The 24117-nt window shown below is 40.5% G+C and overlaps 1 protein-coding gene and 1 long non-coding RNA gene across 3 annotated transcripts in view; one reads left to right on the top strand and one right to left on the bottom strand.

Moving 5' to 3' along the window:
• Positions 1-24117, top strand: part of LOC142104239 (uncharacterized) — an 82239-nt gene that overhangs the window by 20443 nt on the left and 37679 nt on the right. The gene's annotated exons all lie outside the window — the stretch shown is intronic.
• The window catches only part of RIPOR1 (RHO family interacting cell polarization regulator 1), a 280592-nt gene continuing 275243 nt past the window's right edge, over positions 18769-24117 (bottom strand). For both annotated transcript variants that reach the window (XM_075188806.1, XM_075188805.1), the window contains exon 22: positions 18769-21731. In XM_075188806.1, coding sequence (XP_075044907.1) covers positions 21634-21731 — 98 coding nt within the window. In that variant the 3' untranslated portion in view covers positions 18769-21633. The remainder of the gene's footprint in view (positions 21732-24117) is intronic.

The following is a 24117-nucleotide window of genomic DNA, read 5'->3' as shown; positions in this document are numbered from 1 at the left end:
TGCAAAGACCTGCTGGTCAGGAGATTGTCCTCTGAAGAGGACTGTGACATGCCAACAGCTCCTCCTTCATTTTCTTCCACACCTGTGGCTGCGAGGAAACAGCTGAGATTTCATAAACGACCCGCTGGCAGGGATGCTGAGAACATCTGGTTCGGACTGAAGGACCTGCCAACCATTGCAGACATGTCTACTGTCGCTGCATTGGATGCTGTCACCATTGAAAAAATGGTGGAGTATTACTTTGCTGACACCATCCAAGTAGACATGTCAGACAGTCCTTATTCTTACTGGCAGGAAAAAAAAGCAGTTTGGAAGCCCCTGTACAAACTGGCTCTATTTTACCTGAGTTGTCCCCCCTCCAGTGTGTACACCGAAAGAGTATTAGTGCAGCGGGGAACCTGGTCAGTGAGCGGCGAAGGAGGTTGCTTCCGCAAAGCGTTGAGAAGATGATGTTCATAAAAATGAATTATCAATTCTTCAATCAAGACCAGCACTGGCCTCCAGAGACTACAGAGGGACCTGTGATTGTGGAGTCCAGCGGGGACGAATTGATAATGTGTGAGGATGAGGAAGTACACACTGAAGGGGGCGAGGAATCAGAGGATGAGGATGAGGACGACATCTTGCCTCAGTAGAGCCAGTTTAGTTTCTACAGGGAGAGATGAATAGCTTTTTTTGTGTGGAGCCCAAACAAACCAATCATTTCAGCCACAGTTGTTTGGTAGGCCCTGTCGCTGAAATGATTGGCTTGTTAAAGTGTGCATGTCCTATTTCAACAACAAGGGTGGGTGGGAGGATCCAAGGACAATTCCATCTGGCACCTCTTTTTTTTCTTTGCCAGCTCGTTTTTTGGGGGTTCAAACAAACCAATCATTTCAGCCACAGTTTTGTAGGCCCTGTGGCTGAAATGATTGGTTTGTTAAAGTGCGCATGTCCTATTTCAACAACATAAGGGTGGGTGGGAGGGCCCAAGGACAATTACATCTTGCACCTCTTTTTTTGGCATTATGTGCTCTTTGGGGCCTAGTTTTTCAAACTGCCATCCTGTCTGCCACTACTAGATGGGCCACGTGTTAGTGCCGCCCACTTGTGTCGCTTAGCTTAGACATGCAGCTACCTCGGTGCAACCTTTTGGCCTTAAAACAATATTGTGAGGTGTTCAGAATAGACTGGAAAATAGTGGAAATGATTGTTATTGAATGTTATTGAGGTTAATAATAGCGTAGGAGTGAAAAAACAAAACAAAACTGGTTTTTAGCACTTTTTATGCTTTTTTTTTAAAAAAAAAATCAGAACCCAAAACCCTAAATCAGAACCAAAACCTTGAGTGGGATGTTTTGGCAAAACAAATCAGAACCCAAAACACAAAACACTAAAAGTGGCCGGTGCACACCACTAGTCAGAACTACATTAATTTCTGTATCTCATCTCTGCAACTGTGTGTTTAAAAGTATGTTATAGGAAATTGTTATCTGTTTAAACTTAGGTTGGCCCAGTCTTTTATTGCTGCCTAATTAATGATCGGTATCTGGCCTCTTCTATCCTATCCCACAAATGTTTTTTTTTTCCTTTGATTAGCTGACCAATTAGCACATCTGTAGTGTATTCCTAAATTAGACTGACTATATCTTAGCTTCAGTCTATGGGGAGACATATGTGGGGTAGACGTGTGTGATTTCTATACTAAGTGGGATTTTCTCACAAAGTGGACGAAAATGCAGTTAGACAACACAGTTGGACAAACATTGGACATGATTTCACTTCCAGCAATAAGCTACATCTGCCACAGCCTCTTTCTGCATTACTTGTCTATCTATATGGAACACTGCAAAGAGGTAATTCTTTAAAATCCCCTAACTTTTTGGCTTTAACTTCTTTTATTACAATGTTTAACAAATTGCTTTTCTTGGTCTCTTTTCATGGCATGATCTTTAGAACTGTGTCATCTTTCACCCCTCCTCCAACACAAACATTTGTTCATATTGCACCTGCATTACTCCACTCACCTCTAGTCAACACCCATGAACTGCTGTCCTTTTTACTATCTCAAACAAGTACAACCTCCACCTGTCACCAGAAAATAAAAAGTCACACATCTTACAATCCCCTTGCCTATCTTTCTTTCACTCTGCTTCTATTAGCTGGTGATATATCACCTAATCCAGGTCCCCCACACTCCTCACACACACATACATACATCAGAGCACTACCGTTCTATAGCAAACCTCAAACACATCACCTGCCTCTCTTCCAAGGTCCTTTAAATGTGCCCTTTGGAATGCACGCTCTGTTTGTAACAAACTTACCTCCATTCATGATCTCTTCCTCTCAAAAAACCTCAACCTTCTGGCAATAACAGAAACATGGCTCATGCAATCAGACACTGCCTCACCTGCAGCACTTTCACATGGTGGCCTCCATCTCACCCACATCTCCAGACCTGAAGGCAGACAAGGAGGTGGGGTTGGACTACTTCTCTCCCCACAGTGCACGTTTACAGTTCTACCAAATGTCCCATCACTCACGTCCACATCTATTGAAATACATGCTATTTGCATTTTTAATCCATTCTCTCTACGTGTTGCAGTGATCTATCGCCCCCCTGGAGCACACCAACAATTTATTGAGGATTTCTCTGCATGGCTCCCTCACCTCTTATCCTCAGACATCCCCGCCATCATCATGGGTGATTTCAACATCCCCATTGATAACCCATCTTCCAAAGCTTCTTCCAAACTACTCTCTCTAACCTCCTCACTTGACCTCTCCCAGTGGATTAATTCATCTACTCATAAGGATGGCCACTGCCTTGATCTTGTTTTCTCTAGACTATGCTCAGTTTCTAATTTTCTTAACACACCCTTCCCCCTCTCGGATCAACACCTTATCAGCTACTCGCTCACCCCCACTGCTCTAACCTCTCTACTGTCTAACTCTACCAAGCCTCCTCATACCCGTAGAAATCTGAATTCTATTAATCTTCAACAATTTTCCACCTCTCTCCAACACCTTCTCTCCCCTATCTCTACATTCTTATCCCCTGAGATGGCAGTACCTCATTTTCACCTAACCTTAGCAACGGCCCTTGATCAAGTGGCTCCAGCGACACTACATACTACACATCGACTTCGATGTCAACTGTGGCACACTAAAGCAACACGAAATCTTCAAAAACTGTCCCGTAAAGCAGAACGTCACTGGCGTAAATCTCGCACCTCTAATGACTTCTTCACATATACTTCTGTCTACCACTCCTATCGAAATGCTCTGGACACTGCAAAACAAACAAACATACTTCTAATCTCTTATCTATGCTCAGGCTTCTATCCCCAAACGCCTTTTCAATACATTTAAATATCTTCTCAATCCTCCCACCCCGAACCCTCCATCTACTATCAGTGCTCAGGATCTTGCTTCCTACTTCAAGGACAAGATTGACAAGATCAGACTAGAAATTGTATCCTCTTCCTCGACAAACAATCGGCTCAATTCCTTCCCACTACCCTCTGACACCCTCTCTTCATTTGACCCCACAAATGAAGAGGAAATTTCTACGCTCTACTTATCTTCCTACTCTACCTCCTGTCCTCTTGATCCTATTCCCTCGCAAATTGGTAGATCCCTGTCTTCTGTGCTCATTTCACCTCTAACTCAAATCTGTAATCTCTCATTCTCTACTGGCATCTTTCCATCACTATAAAAGCATGCAGTGATTACTCCTATTCTAAAAAAACAAAACTCCGACCCAAACTCTCTCTCAAATTACCATCCCATCTCTCAGCTCCCTTGCCCCTCCAAGCTTCTAGAGAGACTTGCCTACATTCGCCTCACACGCTTTCTTTCCGCTAACAACCTGTTGGATCCTCTTCAGTCTGGCTTTTGTTCTCAACACTCCACAGAGACTGCGTTGACCAAGCTTGTCAATGATCTGATCACTGCTAAAACTGAACGCCATTACTCTCTCCTAATTCTCCTGGATCTCTCGGCTGCATTTGACACCGTTGACCACTCTCTTCTCATACAAATGCTGCAATCCCTAGGGCTTCAAGACACTGTTCTATCCTGGTTCTCATCCTACCTCTAATCGCTCTTTCACTGTTAATTTCTTTGGAGCCACCTCTGCTCCGCTTCCCCTATCAGTTGGAGTACCACAAGGCTCAGTGCTAGGTCCTCTGCTGTTCTCTATCTATACCGCTTCTCTTGGAAATCTAATAAGTTCCTTTGGCTTTCAGTATCATATCTATGCTGATGATACCCAAATCTATCTATCCTCTCCTGATCTCTCGACATCTGTGTTGTCCCGTGTAACTGACTGTCTTTCTGCCATATCATCTTGGATGTCCTCTTGCAAACTCAAACTTAATCTTTCTAAAACAGAGCTAATAATATTCCCACCCACCAACAAGAGCATACCTGACATTTCTATCTCTGTTGCTAACATGGCCATAAATCCCACCCCACAAGCTCGCTGCCTAGGTGTAATCCTTGACTCACACCTATCCTTTGTTCCCCACATTGACTCTATATCTAAATCCTGCTTCATACATCTAAAGAACATTTCCAGAATTCGCACATATCTCACTCAAGACACTGCAAAAACCTTAATTCATGCACTTATCTCCCACATTGACTATTGCAATTCCATCCTTACTGGTCTTCCCAAAAACAGACTCAAACCCCTACAATCTATTTTGCACGCTGCGGCAAGACTGATTTTCCTCGCAAATCGTTATTCCTTTGTTGAATCACTCTGTATGTCTCTACACTGGCTGCCTGTTTTGTACCGAATCCAATATAAAATACTTTTACTAACCTACAAGGCCATCAACAAAGCTGCACCAACATACATCTCCTCTCTTGTCTCCAAATATCTCCCAACTCAGCAACTTCATTCTACACAAGATCTGTGTCTCTCATCCACCCTCATTACATCCTCCCATTCCCGGTTACAGGACTTTTTTCGGGCTGCACCTACTCTATGGAATTCTCTCCCTCGCACAATAAGACTCTCCTCTGGTCTTCAAACTTTCAAGCGTTCTCTGAAAACCTACCTATTCAGACAAGCTTATAATATTCCTCAACCACCCTCTTAACCTCATCGCCTTTAGCCTGTTACCGCCTGTTACACAATTTCACACAAGACAACAACATTGTTGTGTGACAGGATCATTTAGCTTATGAGTCAATTTTACCTTTGCAGTCTGGCTGTGCCAAAATGCAAAATGTAGACTTAACCTCATGTGTCAATCTCCCATTGTCCCATAGATTGTAAGCTTGCGAGCAGGGCCTTCTCACCTCTTTGTCTGTTTTACCCAGTTTGTTTATTAGTTTATTTTGTTTGTCCCCAATTGTAAAGTGCTACGGAATATGTTGGCGCTATATAAATGATGATGATGATGATGATGAAGACTTTCTCACAGCGACCAGTGAAAGGGTCACAACACAAAAACAGGAAGAACAAGTACAATTAAATCTTCAAAGTTTGTAGGATATCAAAATCAATAAGCGCAAAATTGACAATGGCAAAGAAACTATTACCTTGTTATCAATACACACATGAAAGGAAAGAGAAAAAAATATATATCAGCAGACTCACCAAACAGCACGGAGCATTGATTTGAGTTCAGCTTCAAAAGTCCAGAGCAACATGAGCAGAAAACAAGTTCTTACCTCGTGGCAGTAACCAGTAGTACATCTCTCCCTCTGGCCCCTGGACTCCCAAAATATTGACAGACCAGGGGGTAAATGTATTAAGCTCCGGATTCTTCAACACCCGTAAGTTCAGCGTCTTCAGCGCTTAAATTTAAAGCGGCGCTGCCTTGTAAAGGGAAACTTCCCTTTACAAGGCAGTGCCGCTTTAAATTTAAGCGCTGAAGACGCCGAACTCGCGGGTGTTGAAGAACCCGGAGCTTAATACATTTACGCCCAGAAGGGTAAAAATAATACATATATACATATGTTTTATAAGCAATAATCTTGGCACCCTTATGCAGAGGGCGTTACGCTTGATATTTACACTAATTTGATAACTATTAATTACGCGCACTTCTTCTCTCAAAGAATGTGCCTCATTAACCACAATGTGCTAAAATACAAGTCCTTGTCTCTGAGGTTTGGAGACACTAAGAGGTATATTGACCAAGCTGCGGGTTTGAAAAAGTGGAGATGTTGCCTATTGCAACCAATCAGATTCAAGCTGTCATTTTGTATAAAGTACTAAATAAATTATAACCAGAATCTGATTGGTTGCTATAGACGACATCTCCACTTTTTCAAACCCGCAGTTTAGTAATTCTAGCACTAATTCTCTTATCAATGTTTCTAAGCATTAGTATGAGACAGTACAGCTTTGGAGAAAGGGTACATTCCACAAAGCACGAACATTGTAAACATTTACATTTTTTGCAAAAACTTAGTTTCATTATAGCTAACGCAAAGGGTCTGAGTCATAAAGGAGAGTAAAGCATAAAAAAGGAGTAACTTTGTATCTGGGCAAAACCATGTTGCATTGGAGGGGGAGGTAAATGTAAAATGTGGGGACAGATTTATAGTTGGGGTAGGGCATGTCCTAGATCAACTTTAAATTTCAGTGTACAAATAAAGCTATTACGTATGTGTGCTAGATGAAAAAGCAGCCAGTATTTAACTGATGTGCAAAATAGTAAACTAATTTGCACCCCTTGCATTGATTAACATGGTTTGTCCCAGAACATTTACTCCTTTTCTTTGCCTTACCTTCCTTAATGACTCAGGCCCATAGTACATAAAGTTACAATTATGGCTGCTAGACCCCATTTTGTAATTCAGACTGCATATTCAAACAATTCTAAATTACCTAACCTCCCTTTACTCAGTGATCGATCAAAAACCAGAATGTAATCATATCAATGCCATCCACACAATTGAGTCCAATATCCCACCTCTTCAAATCAATTTTAACTTGGAAGCCATCCAATTTGTACTTCAACATAATCATTTCTGGTTCAATGGAACCCATTATAGACAAGATGGACATTAACTCTAATTTTCTAGTGTGAGCAGTGTCGGCCTGGGGCATGAAGGGCTTTCCGCAGGACTGCAATGCTAGGGGCCCACCAGAGGGAGTGTGGCCAGCCATCATAGAGGAGAGACCAGACACTAGAGGGGCCCACAAAGGACAGCTAGCACCATAGTGTAGTATATAAAGATTGCAGTGTGTATATAAAGAGTACACAGTCCTGACCTGCCCCTTAGATTGTGCAGAACAGTCACCAAAAATCGGAATTGTCCCACTAGAATCAAAACATTTGACAGACCTGTCCTGCTCTCTCCTACCTGTTCTTGTCACTTTCACCACCTGTGGCTTCTGGCTTCTTTAGTTGCAGGTTGTCTGGATCCTGGAATGTTGGGGGCCCTACTTGGAAAAAAAATGGGTACATTTAGAAAATTCCAAATAGCCGCGGCATTAAATCAATAGGACCCATGATTAATACTTAGGTCTTCCTCCAGCCCCAACATTAAAGTAATAGTATTCCCATTGAATAAATAAATCTATTTCCCTCCCCCAAACAGCCCCATCAATAAATGGATAGCATTTATGTATAATAAATATACAGATTTCCTGCAACCATCACTGCCATTAAATAATTCATATTCACATTTAATAAATAGACCTCATGCTCCTCAAACTAAGCCCCTCATTCAATTAATAGTCCCCACTATAAAATTATATTGCCCCACCATCACCCCACAAACAAAATAGCACCCATTAGTTAGCCACGAGCACACACACATTACATTGCCACAAGCCTGCTGTGCCATCACACACATATTACTGTGCCCCTTTATCACCATGCTGTGCCCCCTTATCACACTGTGCCCTCCGTGCTGCTTTTGCTCTCCCCTTCTCCTGGCCCCCCTTTATCCCATTGTGCCATGCTGCCTTTGCCCTTCTTCCTCTGCCATGCTGCCTTTGCCCCCCTTCTTTCTCTGCCATGCTGCCCTTGCCCCCGCTTCACACTCTGCCATGCTGCCTTTGCTCCCTTGCTTCCATTCCTTCACTTACCTTTTCTATTGGTTTCTTTCTTCTTTCTTTTTTCTTCTTTTCTATTCTGTCCTCTTATTTGCCGCCAACTCCTCTCTGTGCCGCTCCTCACTGAAAGTCGGGCGTGATGACGTCACGCCAGACATCCAGAGTAAACAGAGCACAGAGGAGGGAGGAGGGGCTCCGGCGCAGTGATCACGTGAGTATTTTTTTTCATTCTTTTTTTTTTAAGGTACTCGCTCCCCCCACCAACGAAGAGGGGAATTATCAGGGTCGGGGCCTACCGTGGGATACCCCGGCTCCCTGACGGGCCAGTTTGACCCTGAGTGTGAGATTACAATGATTAACAGGCAACAGTTGTAAAAAGGGATAATACAAATGTTTAATATAAAATATACATTTAAAAGCAAAAGATACTTGACTGTTGAATAATGTCTTGATCTGAGGAGCCCTGTTGCTTTGATAGCACTCAGTGAAATCAGGATAATTCGCTGGACACAGCTTTCCCCTACGATGTTCCAATTGAAGCTAAAACTATGTGGCAATTAGCTGCCTATTAAACTTCTGAATCCAACCCCCCTTCTCCCCCAGAGACTAGTTAAAACCAGTCCTGGACATATAGAAATGTCCTTGTGCTTAAGGGGTCATTGTATGAATGTTATCTTAAAAGAGAGGAGGGGGCTTGCATAAGACACAACCACACAATCCTGTTAACCCTTTACATCATATTCCACTCTCTGACTTATGCAAGCTATTAGTAAGTTATCCTTAAAGCAAACGGTTAACTGTTTTTAACGGTTAAAAACATTAACTGATTTTTTTTTCACATTTTATAAAACAGTTGATTACAATCTTAAAAAAAAAATAAAAAAAATTGTATAAACCACAATGAGTACAATGATTACATATAGCAAACTATGAATAATACCACTAAACCAAACTCCCCACCCAGAAAACCAAATAGCAGGGTCTTGTCTTGCAATAAAAATTGTTCCAGGAATATCGATATAGCAACATACGGAATTGTTCCATCTGAAATTGGCAAATGGGTACAAATTCAGCAATTTGAATAGTTCTCTAGCTTGGCAGGCCAAAAATGCATGTCTATAAATGAGCATAATTCCAGTCAACTCGTAAATGTTTATGTAGTTCACTCTTTCCTCTGTTCCATATTATTTGTGAGACCCAAACCACAAGATCACTAGAAGAGGGCACACAATTCACTTCCAGGCCATCATTGAGCAGGAGGAATCAACCTGCGGGTAATACTAAATATGTATCACCAAGACCTGAAGCTACTATTTCTCCTATCTTCTTTTTCTTGTCCCTTCTCCACATACCATCATTGATTAGGTATCAAAGTGGCACAATATTCTTCCAATTCATCCAATGTAGCGGATTCTTCCCTTGAACAATGTTCTATCACCTCTTGTACTGGTATAAAATACAGTGAAGATTTGGTTTCTAAACTTGTTATCCCTGTTGGTACTTTGTACATAGGGTCTGGACTGTTCGTACCTGGATCTATCACCCCTGGGTGTTCTTTGAACTCTTGTTCTTCATGGGCCACTACCTCAGTCTTATGTTTCTGTACCTTCAGTTGTTTCTTACTGAAAATTATTGTAGACGGGGCAGGGATATCACAGGGCCAGTCATCATTCGCTGAAAAGAAGTTAGATCTCCTATTATTCTTTGGTTAACTGTCTGCACTGCCTCTCTTATCACCCTATTCCATCACCTCAATGTATGATGTGGTGAAATTTTCCTAACTTGCTCTTTCACCAAACTATTCATTTTCTCTATGAGCCTGGCAGCCTGAGGAAAGTAAGGTATAGGATACACCCAATGTACTCCCTCCTCCTTGGCCCATTTTTTGATTTGTTGGTCAGTAAAGTGAGTACCATTGTCTGTTTGGACCTCCATAGGAGTACCACAATGTCTCTGTATGTCATTTAATAATGTAAGTATCTCCTCTTGTGTAGCATGCTTACATGGATGTATTGTAAGAACTCCTGAGTATGTATCAATGGCTGTAACGCAATATTTGAGACCACCTCTTCCAGTAGGTAATGGTCCTATAAAGTCCATTCACCACACTTGTCCAGCAGCTTTTCCCCAATATATAGAGCCTACATCACCTATCAAGTGTTTTCTGTAGTTTACTTCTTGACATGTTGGACACTTAGCAACAATGTCTCTGGCCATCAAATGTGTCAATGGTATTCCTTTTTGGTTGGATCAAACTCTAGTGCCTTGTGCACCTCTGTGTCCCGACTGGACATGGGACCATTCTCCCAATCTTTTCAGTTTTTCATCTTCATCTGCCTCTGTCAGAGAACAAACACTGACATGTGCTAGTTGGTCTGCTACATCATTATGAGGAAAATTAGTGTGTGCATTTACATGTCCGATTGCTGGTTGCACTGAGTCCAGATAGGCTACTTCAGGACCTCTCTATATTTCATTTCCATGTACTTGCCAGTGATCTTGTTTCTATGTAGGCATCCATGGTAAAAGTCCTTTATACACTGCCCAACTGTCTGTATATATAACGACATCTACCTATGTTTCATGAATGACCATGCATACAGCCTGTAATTCTGCATATTGACTTGACCCACCGTCACATGTTTTATGAAGTATGGTTTCTATTACTGGTTTGTAGGCAGCGGCCCATCCATACTCATCCATTATATATTAGTTGTGCTGAGCCATTGGTAAACCAAGCTCTGGACTTCTCTTCAATTGCCCATGGTTTAGCCTCTGTCACTGGGCTGCCCCTATCTGGAGAGGGGGTTGTTCAAGTTCATCTGATTGAAATGTGACCAAGCCAGCGAGCTGTGTACCGATATCAGTAGGCTCTTGAGATGACACTTCACCTCTTTCACTCAAATACCATCTCCATTTTTTGTAGCATTGGTTTCTGAGCTACTGCAGTATGTGCACCAAAGCCCTCTTGTCGAACCCATCCGGCTATTGTATGTCTGTTCTGACAGTCACCGGTTGCTGCTTTGTATTTGCAAGTGCAAGTAAGCAAGTCACTACGATGGGCACGAAGTTCGCAATGAGCTATGCAAATTTATTTGTGGACCACTGTGAAAATCTGAACATCTGGAACAACAATCCTTTTAAAGACAATATCATGCTGTGTAAACTGTACATCAACGATATTATGTTATTTGGAAAGGAGGCAAACCCAAGTTGTCCCAATTCATTGAATATATCAACTCCAACACCCTCAGCCTGGAATTTACAGCCAATTTAAGTAAAGAAAAAGCTATGTTTTGGATCTGGAAATTCCCATCCGAGAAAACCAGATAGCTACCAGAAAAAGAAATAGACAGCTACAATTTTATTCCAGCCTCCAGCAACCATCACTCCTAATAACATTCCAGGAGAACAGTTCTGTATAACTTAATTTTTTCGTGACTTACAATGGCTATAAATTCCAGGTTGAGAGCATTTCAATTAGGCGCGGGCTGGGAGAGGCATGGCCGAGGGGCGCAAAGGCGGCCGCATCTCATGAAAAGGGATGCGGCCGCGTCATTGATGACGCGGCCGCATCCCCCGTCATGTGATGCGGCCGCCTGTGTGTTGGCACGGCCGCATCTGATGTCATCAGATGCGGCCGCGGGGGTAAGTATTGTATTTTGCATCCGGGGGGCGGCCGGCCTACCCCCCGGCCCTAATAGCGGCCTGACCGAGCGGCCTGGAGGGGCGCTGCCCCCCTGCCCCCCGGGCCAGCCCGCCCCTGATTTCAATTCACTTGATGGTTTCTTATCTTGTATGCATTTATTGTGTAATGTACAGTTTTATATGCTTTATCATATAATTACTTTGTTTCAAGTTTCCACCATCTGGTTTACCTGTTTGATAAACAAGTTACACATCCACAGCCATGGTATAACACACTTACAAAATAGCAACCATTTTTAGTGCACTGAGACCACTTTCTCTTCTATCCAATGCAGGGGTTGTGAAGTGTCTGCTGATGTATGTTTGAGGGAGGAAGAAAGAATTATGCAAAGTATAATTTGTTGTTCAGTGTATAAATAAATGGGAAGTATGTCATCCCTTGGCATTGATGAGATGTCCTAATATGATCACCATAATGAAATATATCTTTTATGAATAGTGATGACAGAGGAAGACAAAGAAAAGGATATCTTCCACAGTTGTTTGTACAGCTATTAACATCCCTCATGTAAATAATACTGTTAAAACGTTGATTTACATTGTCAAAGTAAATGTATAACAGTGCATTGCCTTATGAATTTTAGGCAGGTAAAACAAAACAAAAAAAATCAGTAATTGGTCTATATGGTTTATTGCTGTCTTTTATTGATGGGATTCCAAGGGAAGTAGTGTATGTAAAGACACTTAATGGTTTCTTTGCCATTAATATGTCTTCCATTATCAGAATTTGAGAATTGATTCTAAAGAATTTCACCATTATATTAAAAGGCACTCTAGACACAAACTATATATGTACAGGATAGTGATTGTTAAGATGTTGACAGCTTTTTTTTTATTATACAGAAAATTAAATTCTGTTTGGAGACAATGGGGTACATTTAAAAACTGTTCCTCACATATCGGATGTGTGCTCTTGTCCAGCTATATGATTCTATTTGTTTTAATTTTCTAAACTGTGGTAAGAAAATGTCAAACACCAGGTTCCTATGACTAATGTCATATTGCGACATTTTAAGTGTTCAAATTCACTACACTGACATCTCTCATCCCTTGAAAAGGGTCAACCTCTCTCTAACACATATCAGTATACGGTCATATATACAATAGTAGAATAAAACAACTATTTTCACCATAATATTTTACTTTATTCTGATTGAAAAACCAAATGAATATTTATAGATACATGAAATATATAATGTATTTACTGTAGAAATAATTTGAGTATATATACATTATCATTTTCCTGCAAAATAACCCTCATATCTAAATAAAATATTTGCATAAATATGGGAGCCAAGCCCATTGATTTTAATGAATGTCAAATTTTTAGCAAGATGGGTACTAGGAAACCTATCAATGCCCACTGAAGTTTAAAGATGAAAAGAGAAATTAAATTTAGACAAACACACAGTGTTTCCTAAAAATACAAAGTATTTTCATTTTCAAGACCAGATACACGTCTAATATGGTGTTATTGAATGCAGCATGGGTCAAGTAGCAGTTAAATTAAATAATAGATTTTAATTGGTATTCGAAAGCATTCAGGTGCAAACAGGCACTTAGGGGAAACAACTACTGAAAATAAACACTTAAATATTCCCTTATATGAATATAGGATTCCAGTGGTATGCAATGAATTAAAATAAAAAAGTTCCCAGATCCATTATAAGCCAGCTTAAAACAGGCTTAAAACGGTAAGAAAAGACTGGCATAAGAAAATGACATCTGAGACCCCAGCAGACCTGGCAAACTATACATCTACAGTACATGCTGTGCAATTTTTTTACTGTTGCTCATTGTACTCACCCACAACTAAATGTATTTCTGGCTGGACTTATCTTTTAATAAAAAATAAAAAAGACCATCATGTTGTAAAGATACATTATTTTGCCAGAAGATGATATAACAACTATTTAACTACTGCAGCTTGAGAAATTTGTGGTAATGTTGAAAGATTTAGTGCAGTGCAATTCCTAGAAGGTAAGTTATAGTACTAAAAAATGCAGACTTGTCAAAATAAGACATAAGTTAAGAACCTGCATTTCAATAATTTTATTAACTTTCTGGGGCACACCATATTCTCTCAACTAAATACTATGCATGTCCAACTTGATTGTGAGTATAAGCAAAACCTATTCATTGTCTATGCATCTACAGCCATTTCTGATGGTTATATACAAAGTAAGAAAAAGAAAAGCACTGTAATATTGCTTTTTCTGTTATTTTGACAGGGTTTAACTACTGTGAATATATATTTGGGGAGCCAAAATGCAGGATACATTATTTTATAGAACTGGTAGCAGAATAACAGAGAAGGATCATAAAATATACAAAACTTATCTTTATTTTAATGCTTCACTAACTTAAATCCTTACAAGTTTCCGGATATGAAAATGATATAACCAGTGAAGAGCTCTGTATTCCTTTACAGTTGGTTTAGCTTTTTATGCCAGACATTTTTCCATTATAAGCAAGAAAAGTTACAAATATTTGTAGTTTCGACTGTTTTAGGAGAAATAATGCTTAAAACAGAAAAGAATCAATGACTGTGACTGGATCACTGATAAATAAATTCTAGTATAAATTTATTTAAAGGTAATAGCACAGGGAGCTTATTTATATGATTGCACATGCACTTATTTTTGATATTGTGCATATTTTGGTAATGAAAATCTTTAATTTCTGAGACCAGAGGAAGAAATTTGTTTCTTGTTTAACCTTGTTAGAGGAGATGCATTATTTCTTAAGGTATATATCTGATACTATAAGCCTTTGTGGATGGAAGTCTTGTGTGTTGTGATATGGGGGAAGTGGCTTGTTTGGGGTTTAATGGATTACTGAATCTGATGCCAAGTCCTGGGAAGAATTAGTGAACTTAATTTGCAGAGAGCAATTTCACCACCGGTGCGCACCGGAGGTGAAGGAGTGGGTATTGGACTGTAGGCCAGGAACCCTGGAAAAAGTGGCCCTGTTGGCAGATCAGTATGTGGCAGTGAGGCCACACTGGCAGAAGTGCCAAGTTAACAGCCAACCCCAAAGGACTGTACAAACAGGGGGACACCCCTCTTCTACTCACCCCGAAAAGCAAGTACCTAACCCTTGGGATACCATTCGCCCCGCGCTGTCCCTGGGAGTTATCAGAGACCACCGGAGCCCAGGCTGGAGAAGAAGTGCTAGAGCTGCTGGAAAACCAGTCATTTAAGAATGGACAGCCCCAACACCCCAGATTCGTGGCCCTAATCACAGTCCTGGGGCCCTGGCTGACTTGCGAAGAAGAGCCATTAGAGACTGTTTCCAACCCTGCCAACCCAATGGAGTGTGGCGTGTCTGAAGGTGACTCAGCAGAGAAAGTGTCACCTGTGTGTCCAAAGAACCCCCAAAATCATGTGGAGAAACCTTCAGCCGGTCCAAGTGGGACCCTTCGAGGGTGAAGAACTAAGAGACTCAATTACTTTTGTGAGTCCCCATCTTATTGATCCTGCTGCAGTATTGCAGGATCGCACTGCCAAAGTTACTGTGGCAGATGGACTGGAGAAAGAAGTGCCTGTAGCAAGGGTGTATCTGGACTGGGGAGATGGCCAGGAGTTGCGAGATGTTGCCGTTATGGATGGCCTCCCAACTGATGTAATTTTGGGCAATGATGTTGGGGGGTGGAATTGTGACCGCATTTCTCAACTCTATTACCCAGAGCCAAGCTGTTAAACTACAGTCTTCAGGATCTACAACTGCACAACCCAGCCCAGAGGAAAAGACCACATCTGCTATTTCTTCAGGAAACAGCCAGCCCTTTGCCTCTGGAAAGACTACGTCTCCTAGCAACGCAGAAGATGTTGTCTCTTGCCAACCTGATATTGTGGGGGTGCCCGGTGATGCTCCTGTCCCTAGCAGTATGCCAGCTCCAGCGGTGAGTACAGCTGACCACAGTGACCTCCCTTTGACTGACCCTAGTCACCCCAACATAGACCCCCATGCAGCATATCCTGACTTAGAAGATAGTGAGGGCCGCAGGGAAGTGTTCAGGGCAGCACAGCTCTCTGATTCCTCACTGGAAGGTATGAGGCGCCAGGCTGGCAGCAGCTTTCCAGCGATGGTGGTGGGGAGTGTGACCTGGTGTAAAGGGTTGTTGTACCATGTAGCTAGGAAGGTAGATGGGGATAGACCAGTTCGGGAACAAGTTCAACTGGTGGTACCACAGGGCTCTCATGCGCAACTAATCTCAGTTGCCAATGAAATCCCTATGACAGGACACCAGGGAAAATCTTGAACACTGAAGCGCCTGACACAGAACTTTTTCTGGCCGGGAATGTCGGATGACGTCAGGGCCTACTGTAAGTCTTGTGATTTGTGTCAGCGTCTTGGGCACCCCAGCTTTCGTGCTCCCCACAGGTCCTTGCCAATAATTGGGGAACCTTTTCATCGAGTGGCTGTGGACATAGTAGGTCCCCTGCCTGTGCCCATGTCTGACACCTACCCCTTGCCCTGTATTAACGCTTTTGAAGAGGAGTTGGACAGAGTTTGGGGTTATCAAGACATCTCCATTTTAAGTAAGATTTGGGTAGATAATCTGGATCAAATAGGGCTGGTGTTAGGCAAGATTGGGTGGGCATGTTTGACTGTTAGGACAGAGAAATGCCAGATTGGGATGTCAGAGGTACAGTACCTGGGTGATCGTGTTGGGGGAGGTAGGGTTAGGTCAGAACCAGCTAAGGTAGAGACAATCAGAGACTGGCCCCAGCCCACGACCCCGTTACATGTACTGGCATTCTTAACGACTGCAGGGGACTACAGATGTTCTGTCCCAGACTTTAGCACTGTAGCGAAGCCCCTGACAGATCTCACTAAGAATAAACTTCCCAAAGTAGTTGACTGGACACCTGCTTGTGAGCTGGCATTTCAGTCTTTAAAGGAAGCCCTGGTTCGTGCTCCAGTACTGTTGGCGCTCAGTTATGACAAGGACTTTATTGTGCAAACTGATGCGTCACAGTATGGACTGGGAGCAGTACTTAGCCAGGTGGGGCCAGATGGGCAGGAGCACCCTGTGGCCTATTTGAGCAGAAAACTGCTAAACCAGGAGGTGGGGTATGCCACAATTTAGAAGGAATATTTGGCCATTGTGTGGGCAATGAAAAAACTTCAACCTTATTTGTATGGACGAAAATTTACTGTGGTGACAGATCCTAATCCTTTAAAGTGGCTACAACACAGCTCAGGGGAAAATGGCTGTTTGTTGCGCTGGAGCCTTGCACTTCAAATATATGACTTTGACATATTTCACAAGCAAGGAAAGGCTCACAGCAATGCGGATGAACTGTCTCGGCTGGAAAAGCCGGATCGTTGAGGTCACCTCCGGTAGCCCTAGTAGACTGCGGACCAGGAGCCAAATCGTTTGGACATGGCATGCTGGTTGCCGCATGGATAAGGGGGAGGGGGGGGAGCGTGACTGGATCACTGATAAATAACTTCTGGTATAAATTTATTTAAAGGAAATATCTCAGGGTGCTTATTTATATAATTGCACATGCACGTATTTTTTATATTGTGTATATTTTGGTAAGGGAAATCATTAAGTTCGGAGTCCAGGGGAAGAAATTTGTTTCTTGTTTAACCTTGCTAGAGGAGATGCATTATTTCTTAAGGTATATATATCTGATACAATAAGCCATTTGTGGATGGAAATCTTTTGTGTGTTGTGATGTGTAGAAGTGGCTTGTTTGGGGTTTGTACCTTTCTTTGGGAATGTGTATTTTGGACTGGCTGAAGAGGGGCCCCATGCTAGTTAGATCTTTTAATGTGTGAAGGTCCAACACTGAAGGCAGGGACTTTTAATTAAGACTGGCTCCTAGATTCTTTGCATCTGAAAACCAGATGCAGGACATCACAGCATCTCTAGAATTTCATAGATAAGTGTAAATATTGTTGTCTTTGCAATGCATGTAAATCCACGTTTGTGTAAACATATTGCATCCTGATTCTAAAAATAGCCTGTGTCCAAATCAGTATGAAAATCACTGTCTTGTACACGGAAATGTCTTCAATATTGCTGTATTCCTGTGACCTGCAGATTAGACCCTAAATCTAATCCGTTCTCCGGCTGTTTCTGAGGTTGGACCCAGCTTTTCCGGTACCACCGCTCTGCCTGCTACCATGCAGCTCTGGTCAGGGGGATCCATCCACAGCACCCCTGATCCATAGTAAGAGGTCAGGAGTACCAGTCCAGGTACGCCAGTAATGGGGTACATTCGCAGCATCAGTTACCCAGAGAAACCCGGTACTGGATGCCGGTAAAGGAGTCCAGTGGTGGCAGCATTTGTAAGACCTTCCTACTGCGGCAAGAGGGCACATTTGGGATAATGAAAGGGAACATTTGGGATAACGAAAGGGAACAGTGGCAAAGTAAGCCCAGCCGATTCCCAGTGGCAACAGACAGGGTGGCATAGGCGGTCCATCCTGTCACAATGACTATATATTTTCATTTAAGAATTACAACATAATACAAATTGAAGGTTAAAAGACTTATATAGGAGTAGTGACTACTGTTCTTTAATAAATTACTAGATAAACAGATTATTGATATCAGATCATGATCTCAATCAAGTAATGTTAAGATGGCCACATGTGTTTTATCAGCTGATTTGGCTTAAAACATTTACCCATAATCATGTGCAGGGCTCTATAGACCAAAGCTTACAGAGTGATTGAAATCTGTGCAGATGTCACTTGTTTCATGCTGAAAATGCAGTTAGTCGGTGACATCGGAAGCACCATGTGGTCATCTACCAACAGTAATAAAGCAGCTGCATGGCCTGACTATGCTTAAGTTTATGCAATGCGACCACTTTAGTCAGACAATTTTGTTCTAATTTATTCTCAATGAGGCAGTTAGTAGTGCAACTTTTTAGTTGAAGTATACATCCACTTAAGGTGAAGATGGCCAACCAGTAGTATAAATTCTCTTTAGGGACTTATATGTCCCAATTCGTAGGCTGAGCATTGCATTTGTGCATTTCAGTTGAAGTCGCATGTTGACACACAACAGAAAGATAACGGAATACCAGAGATTTGGGGAAATTTTATTATGACCAAATAAGGTTCATTTACAAGTGAAAAAGTGCAGTACAAATGCTGTAATGTGACATCATGCACCTACTTCACAATTCAATCTGCATTTATGGATAAGCTGTAAGCGCATGAATTTGGGGGCCAAGATGGTGGCATCTGTGGGGTGTGCAACATTTTGCACCTTCTGATGGGTGGATCTGGCCAGATAGGGGTGTATTGTGCTTAGTGAATATGCCTACTTATTCACGAAGAAGGCACATTTACACATTTCAGTGAGAAGGCACATTTAATGGGATGATTCTCTGTATTCTGAGAGGGTTCACAGCACGTTCTCACTGCAAATTGACTTGATTATTGCCATATCTTCTGAGGTTATCAGGCCTCATGTTATACTTGCAATGGGATGAATTTTGAAACAGTTGCAGTTTGTATTTATGGGTATTTTGGACTATGTTGAAAATGTACATATATCAAAGAGTTGGCATTAGAATAGGGAATTGTGTGATGCTGAACACTATTTTGTGATCCCTATTTTACTTTGTGTGCCAGTGAAAACACATATAGGACCTACAGTGATGACCTAAGTGAATAATGTAACATGAGTCCTACTGCCAACATTAAGAAACGCTGCAATGAGATCTATAAATAGATATATATTGGACAATGCTAAAAAAAAAATAGCTCATATTAACCATTAGATAGTATTAAAATGTGCATTTTGAGAGGTCTGATTTTCATCTAATATATGCTGTAGCAAACTTTATACATGTAGTAGAGTAACCCCTTTGCCATTTATGCGGATCTCTTGAACCTTACACACTCAATTCCTTCCTCCTACCCCTAACCCTCGTCGTAATATACCTCTTTTCCTCTAAATTGTGCAACAAACTTATATAGCTTACAAGGACTATTATATCATAAATTAAAGAGATTAGTAATTGCCACACCATCCCATGAAACATAAACAGCTATATTGAGTGGATGTAAAATTAAAGTGAAAAAATTGTATAAGAAAAAAAAATCAGCAAGCTCAAAATGCAAATGAACATTAAAACTTACTACAAAAATTGTGTCAAACCAAATTAAACATGTGAAAATAGTTATAAAAAACTAATTTGGTGTAGACATTTTTATATATTTAGAGACCTTGTCATGTACAGTTATTTCTGAGAGTATTAGTCTAAACTACTTTTGGTTCCTTTTATTTTTGTCAACCTTTACTTATTCTTCAGATAAGTATGGGTTAAAGAAAATGCATAGCTGCAGTAAATATGCTAATGTGAAAACATGTATGTAATTTATAGATTACTAAGTGTAAAATCTAAAAGGATACAGTTTAATAAAGTACATTACTAAGAAAGCAGGGCTCTGCTTGAAAAGGAGTAAAAACATTTAGGAACAAAGCAAATACCAATCATTTCATGCAAACTATCCTAAAATGAGGCTTAGGGAAGAGAGGTTAAATTATTACATTATTTATATTTTAAAAAGGAAGAATCTATGTATAATATTTGGGAAATGCAAAGAGCAAATATTTTCCTACAGAAAAATATTTAAATAACTTTTACTCAAATTGTAATAGCCAATCTACTTTCTGATAATGCAGAAAGGTGCTATACTTTAAGTATAATTTTTCTTTTCAAAAGTACATTCAAGCCATCAGAAGTGGTTATATAGGTCAGAGCTCATTAGTAGTACCCATCTTTCTCAGTATACAATGTGCTTTGTGTTAAACAGGCAAAGCTTTCTCCATATCGTAAGGTTTGGTAACTGATGGGAACATTTTCTTTAAGTTATAATGGTCAGTCATAAGTCCTTCTATACTTTTCTCACATGTCTTACAATAAAAAAAAGAAAAATTTGCCTTTAAACACAAGTGGATTGGTCAAATTAGCAAATATTATAAACAGGAACAAAATTTTATTGGGTCAGTAGTATACATGCCTTTCACAACAGAACGTCTAATGATTGGTGAATGAAGAATTAAATACTTACCCAATACATATTTTAGGGTTTCCCTAAGAGCATTGTGTCACTGTATTTTGGTTTACTTTTTTGCTAATGAAGGTATTGCAGAATATCAATTTGCCTCTTTGAAATAGCAGCGAAATTTGTTTGGCCAAAAATTTTATTTGCTTTTTCTTCAAATCTATAACAGCAAATGGCCATTTATTGATATAAATCCCACCCTTTAATACTACAGATCCAAAATAGACAGATCCTGCCAAATCACTTTCCCTTTTAGAATTACCATTAAAAACAATAATTAAGAAATAAAATAGTAAGTCCTCTGAACATGAATTAGTGGCATTCCTTAGAAAAATATGAAAGGTCACTTCTACTGTGGGATAATCTCAATGAAGTTAAAAAGGTAATGCAATGCAGTCATGCGTGGCAGATCTTGACAATATGAGTCAACAATGTAACATGTATTAGTCAAATCTACAGTTAAATATCTGTTGCAGTTGTTACTGAGCATGTGTCATTCTCCATAGGAATTACTCTGATTACATATTCGGCTGTCCCCCAAAATGATGGAAAGTATTAAGGATAATACTTATGGATTTTTAACAGTTTTAACACTCGTCAAGCATCTTTTCTTCCTCTTTGTCCTTTTAAGCTCCATTAGACGTTGCTATTGTCAGAGGTAGGTCATCCAAGTTGGTTTGGTAAAGCTTTCAATCAGGTAGGCAAATCTCCATCATTAGACCCCTCCGCAGTGAAGGAAGTGATTAATACTGTCATGTAAGTTTGTTCATATTTTGAAACTGGTCTATAAAAATTTGAAGACCATAGGCCTTCATTGATTGCAAAGGAGTATCTGTGAGGTCTCCAAAATTTGGTGTCTGATGACTTCAGAATGCTGTGCTTGCCATAGCTCCAGGTGCAAATATTCGAGGCAGACTGCCCAGAGTTTCCTCTAAATGTCGATATGCAACTTTTCCATCTTCTCCTGCATAAAAAAATAAATAAAAATACATTTTTTAACTATAATGAGAAACAAGAGAAAATAGAGGGTTACTTGCAAAGAATAGTTCTGCACAAAAAAATGAAAACTCAGTTTTGAGTAGAATAACATGGTCCCAAAAGGTTACCCAGCTTGGGGTGCTAGCATTCTGGTGGGTCAACGATGTCTAGTTGGTATAGAATATGCTGCTTGTCTAAAAAAAAGACCACGTCAATGACACACTGGACGAAGAAGCGAGCAGAAAACAACAACACCTGCTGGATGGCCTGAGTAAGTATTCTTTTGTTACAGAGTTTTACCAAATACTAAAGTTTGGAAATTAAATGATCTTTTAATAAAAAAAAAATTATCCAGGGATTTGCCAATATGCAGAGGAAAGGAATTCCCCCTCCTCAAAGTTAATTGAACTATGTTTTTTACAGGTATGTTTGTGTTGCCTCCCTATGGATCAAGTGGAGTTTTTGAGGATGAACGGTTAAACTTAATGCACAAGTCTCTTTTTTCAACTTGAACTATACAATACAATATGTTCATATATGTAACAAAACAGAAATTAAAGTGTTTAGTCTTTAACAAAAGCTGCAGAAAAGTAAAGGCATCAACTAAGCATTGTTGCACTTCTCATTAACACAGTTACATTCACCACGATAACTTTGAGAACATGTACAAATGAGGTCTAACCGATGACAGAAAGCTCAACTGATAGTTCATTAAACTTTGAGAACCTTGGGCGCAAGTTCATTGCCTTAGAATAAAACCCATAAATTTGTACTGCACATACCCCACAAAAAACAAAACATACACCTACGCCGGTATACTGATTTTATACTTGCCTCCTTGAGCTTGGAGAGGTGGTACAGGGAAGGGAAGAGGCACCCAAATGCAGACAGAGTAAAGTAAGGGTGTGTTTGCCAATTGAGGCAGATCCGTACTTAGAAGCATATAGCACTTTCAATAGTCATATCAATTGCGGGTGCCTGAGGGCTGTTGCATATACAAGCTGATGATGATGACAACCACCAGCATTAAATAACCACTACTTATTGGCTGATTGCAAATTCACCTCGGAAGCAGATAGATGCTTTCTTCATTAATCCTGCATATATTATATTCTAGGATGTTGTGGACTGCTTTTAAAGTCAATTTTTTCTTTATTTCCTTTATTATAGAGCAGATAATGTGAATGTGTTTTTAACCTTCGAACTCCATGGTAGCAATGACTATAGGTAGCTTCCCTTTACAAGTTAGGTAGAGACAGGTTACAAATAAACCACCTGATGTTATATAAGGCTGCTCCTCCTCTTCCCCTGTGTCTTTTCCTGTCTCTATAACAATTAAAGCAGTTAGTGGTTTGTTTCTGTAGTGTAGGGGTTTACCTTCTCCACAAGTCCCGGCAATGCACCAGTAACTGGTGCAAGATGTGGATAGGACATGCTAACCAGGTGCATCAGATTTCTACCATGAGAAACGGTTCTGCTGTAGATTTGAACTTGTTGTTGATTATTGTATACTTGGTGCATCTCTACGTGCAACACATCAAAGTTCATAGGGCTCTAAGATGGAGGACCAGGCTGTTTGTCTGCATGGAGCCATTCTGAGCTTCACTGTAGAATGGAATCGTTTTTTACCAGCATCTATTAAATCTGTTTGAGTAAGATCACTGATGGAGCCTGAGTCAGATCCCAAACAGCCAAAAGGGTAAGCCTCTAATTTAGGGGTGCTTTGTATCATATCTAATTTAGTTACTTAGTAATTTTAGTTCACTTAAGTACTCTTGCAGAGCTTGAGGGAGGAAGGACAGCAAGATACAGAAAGTGGAGCTTATGATAAGCCTCTAAAGAAAGGAGTTGTATGAATGAATGTTTTGTACATAATGTAGATCACAAAAAAGGTGAGAAAGCAGCTACCAGAACAATAAAAAAAACTTATAGCTTGGATGAAAGAGGCATTTGCTACTTAAGAGGATCTGTGTGCCATATAAGGTTTAAAATGGACATGGCCTTGAACAAGCATAGATTTGGAAGATATGTGTGCAATAAGAATAGGATGTCCAAGAAGATATAGTAATGAATCCAGGGAAATCAGAGTCAGCCAGAACGTGCAATTTGGAGAAGGTACAAATTCTGTTGAACATGTTTATAGATCTATGAAAATGGATCAAGAGCACCTTTACACAGAAGTTCAATGATCCCTCTTTGAGGAACATAAAAAAAATGTAGAGTCTTTCCCATATAGGTGGTAAAGGAAATGATTTTCAAGAAATGGGCAAAGGTGGATAAATTTCAACCTAGCAAGTAGCATAGACGATGACGGAGCTAAGAAGTAGAATGTAGCACATAAAGTGGCTGTTAAAGTATGTCTTCCAAAGCTA

This window comes from Mixophyes fleayi, chromosome 10 (genome assembly GCF_038048845.1).
Source record: "Mixophyes fleayi isolate aMixFle1 chromosome 10, aMixFle1.hap1, whole genome shotgun sequence".
Taxonomy (NCBI): domain Eukaryota; kingdom Metazoa; phylum Chordata; class Amphibia; order Anura; family Limnodynastidae; genus Mixophyes; species Mixophyes fleayi.
Note: the sequence above shows the minus strand (reverse complement) of the source record. Positions and strands in the feature narration are given on the sequence as shown.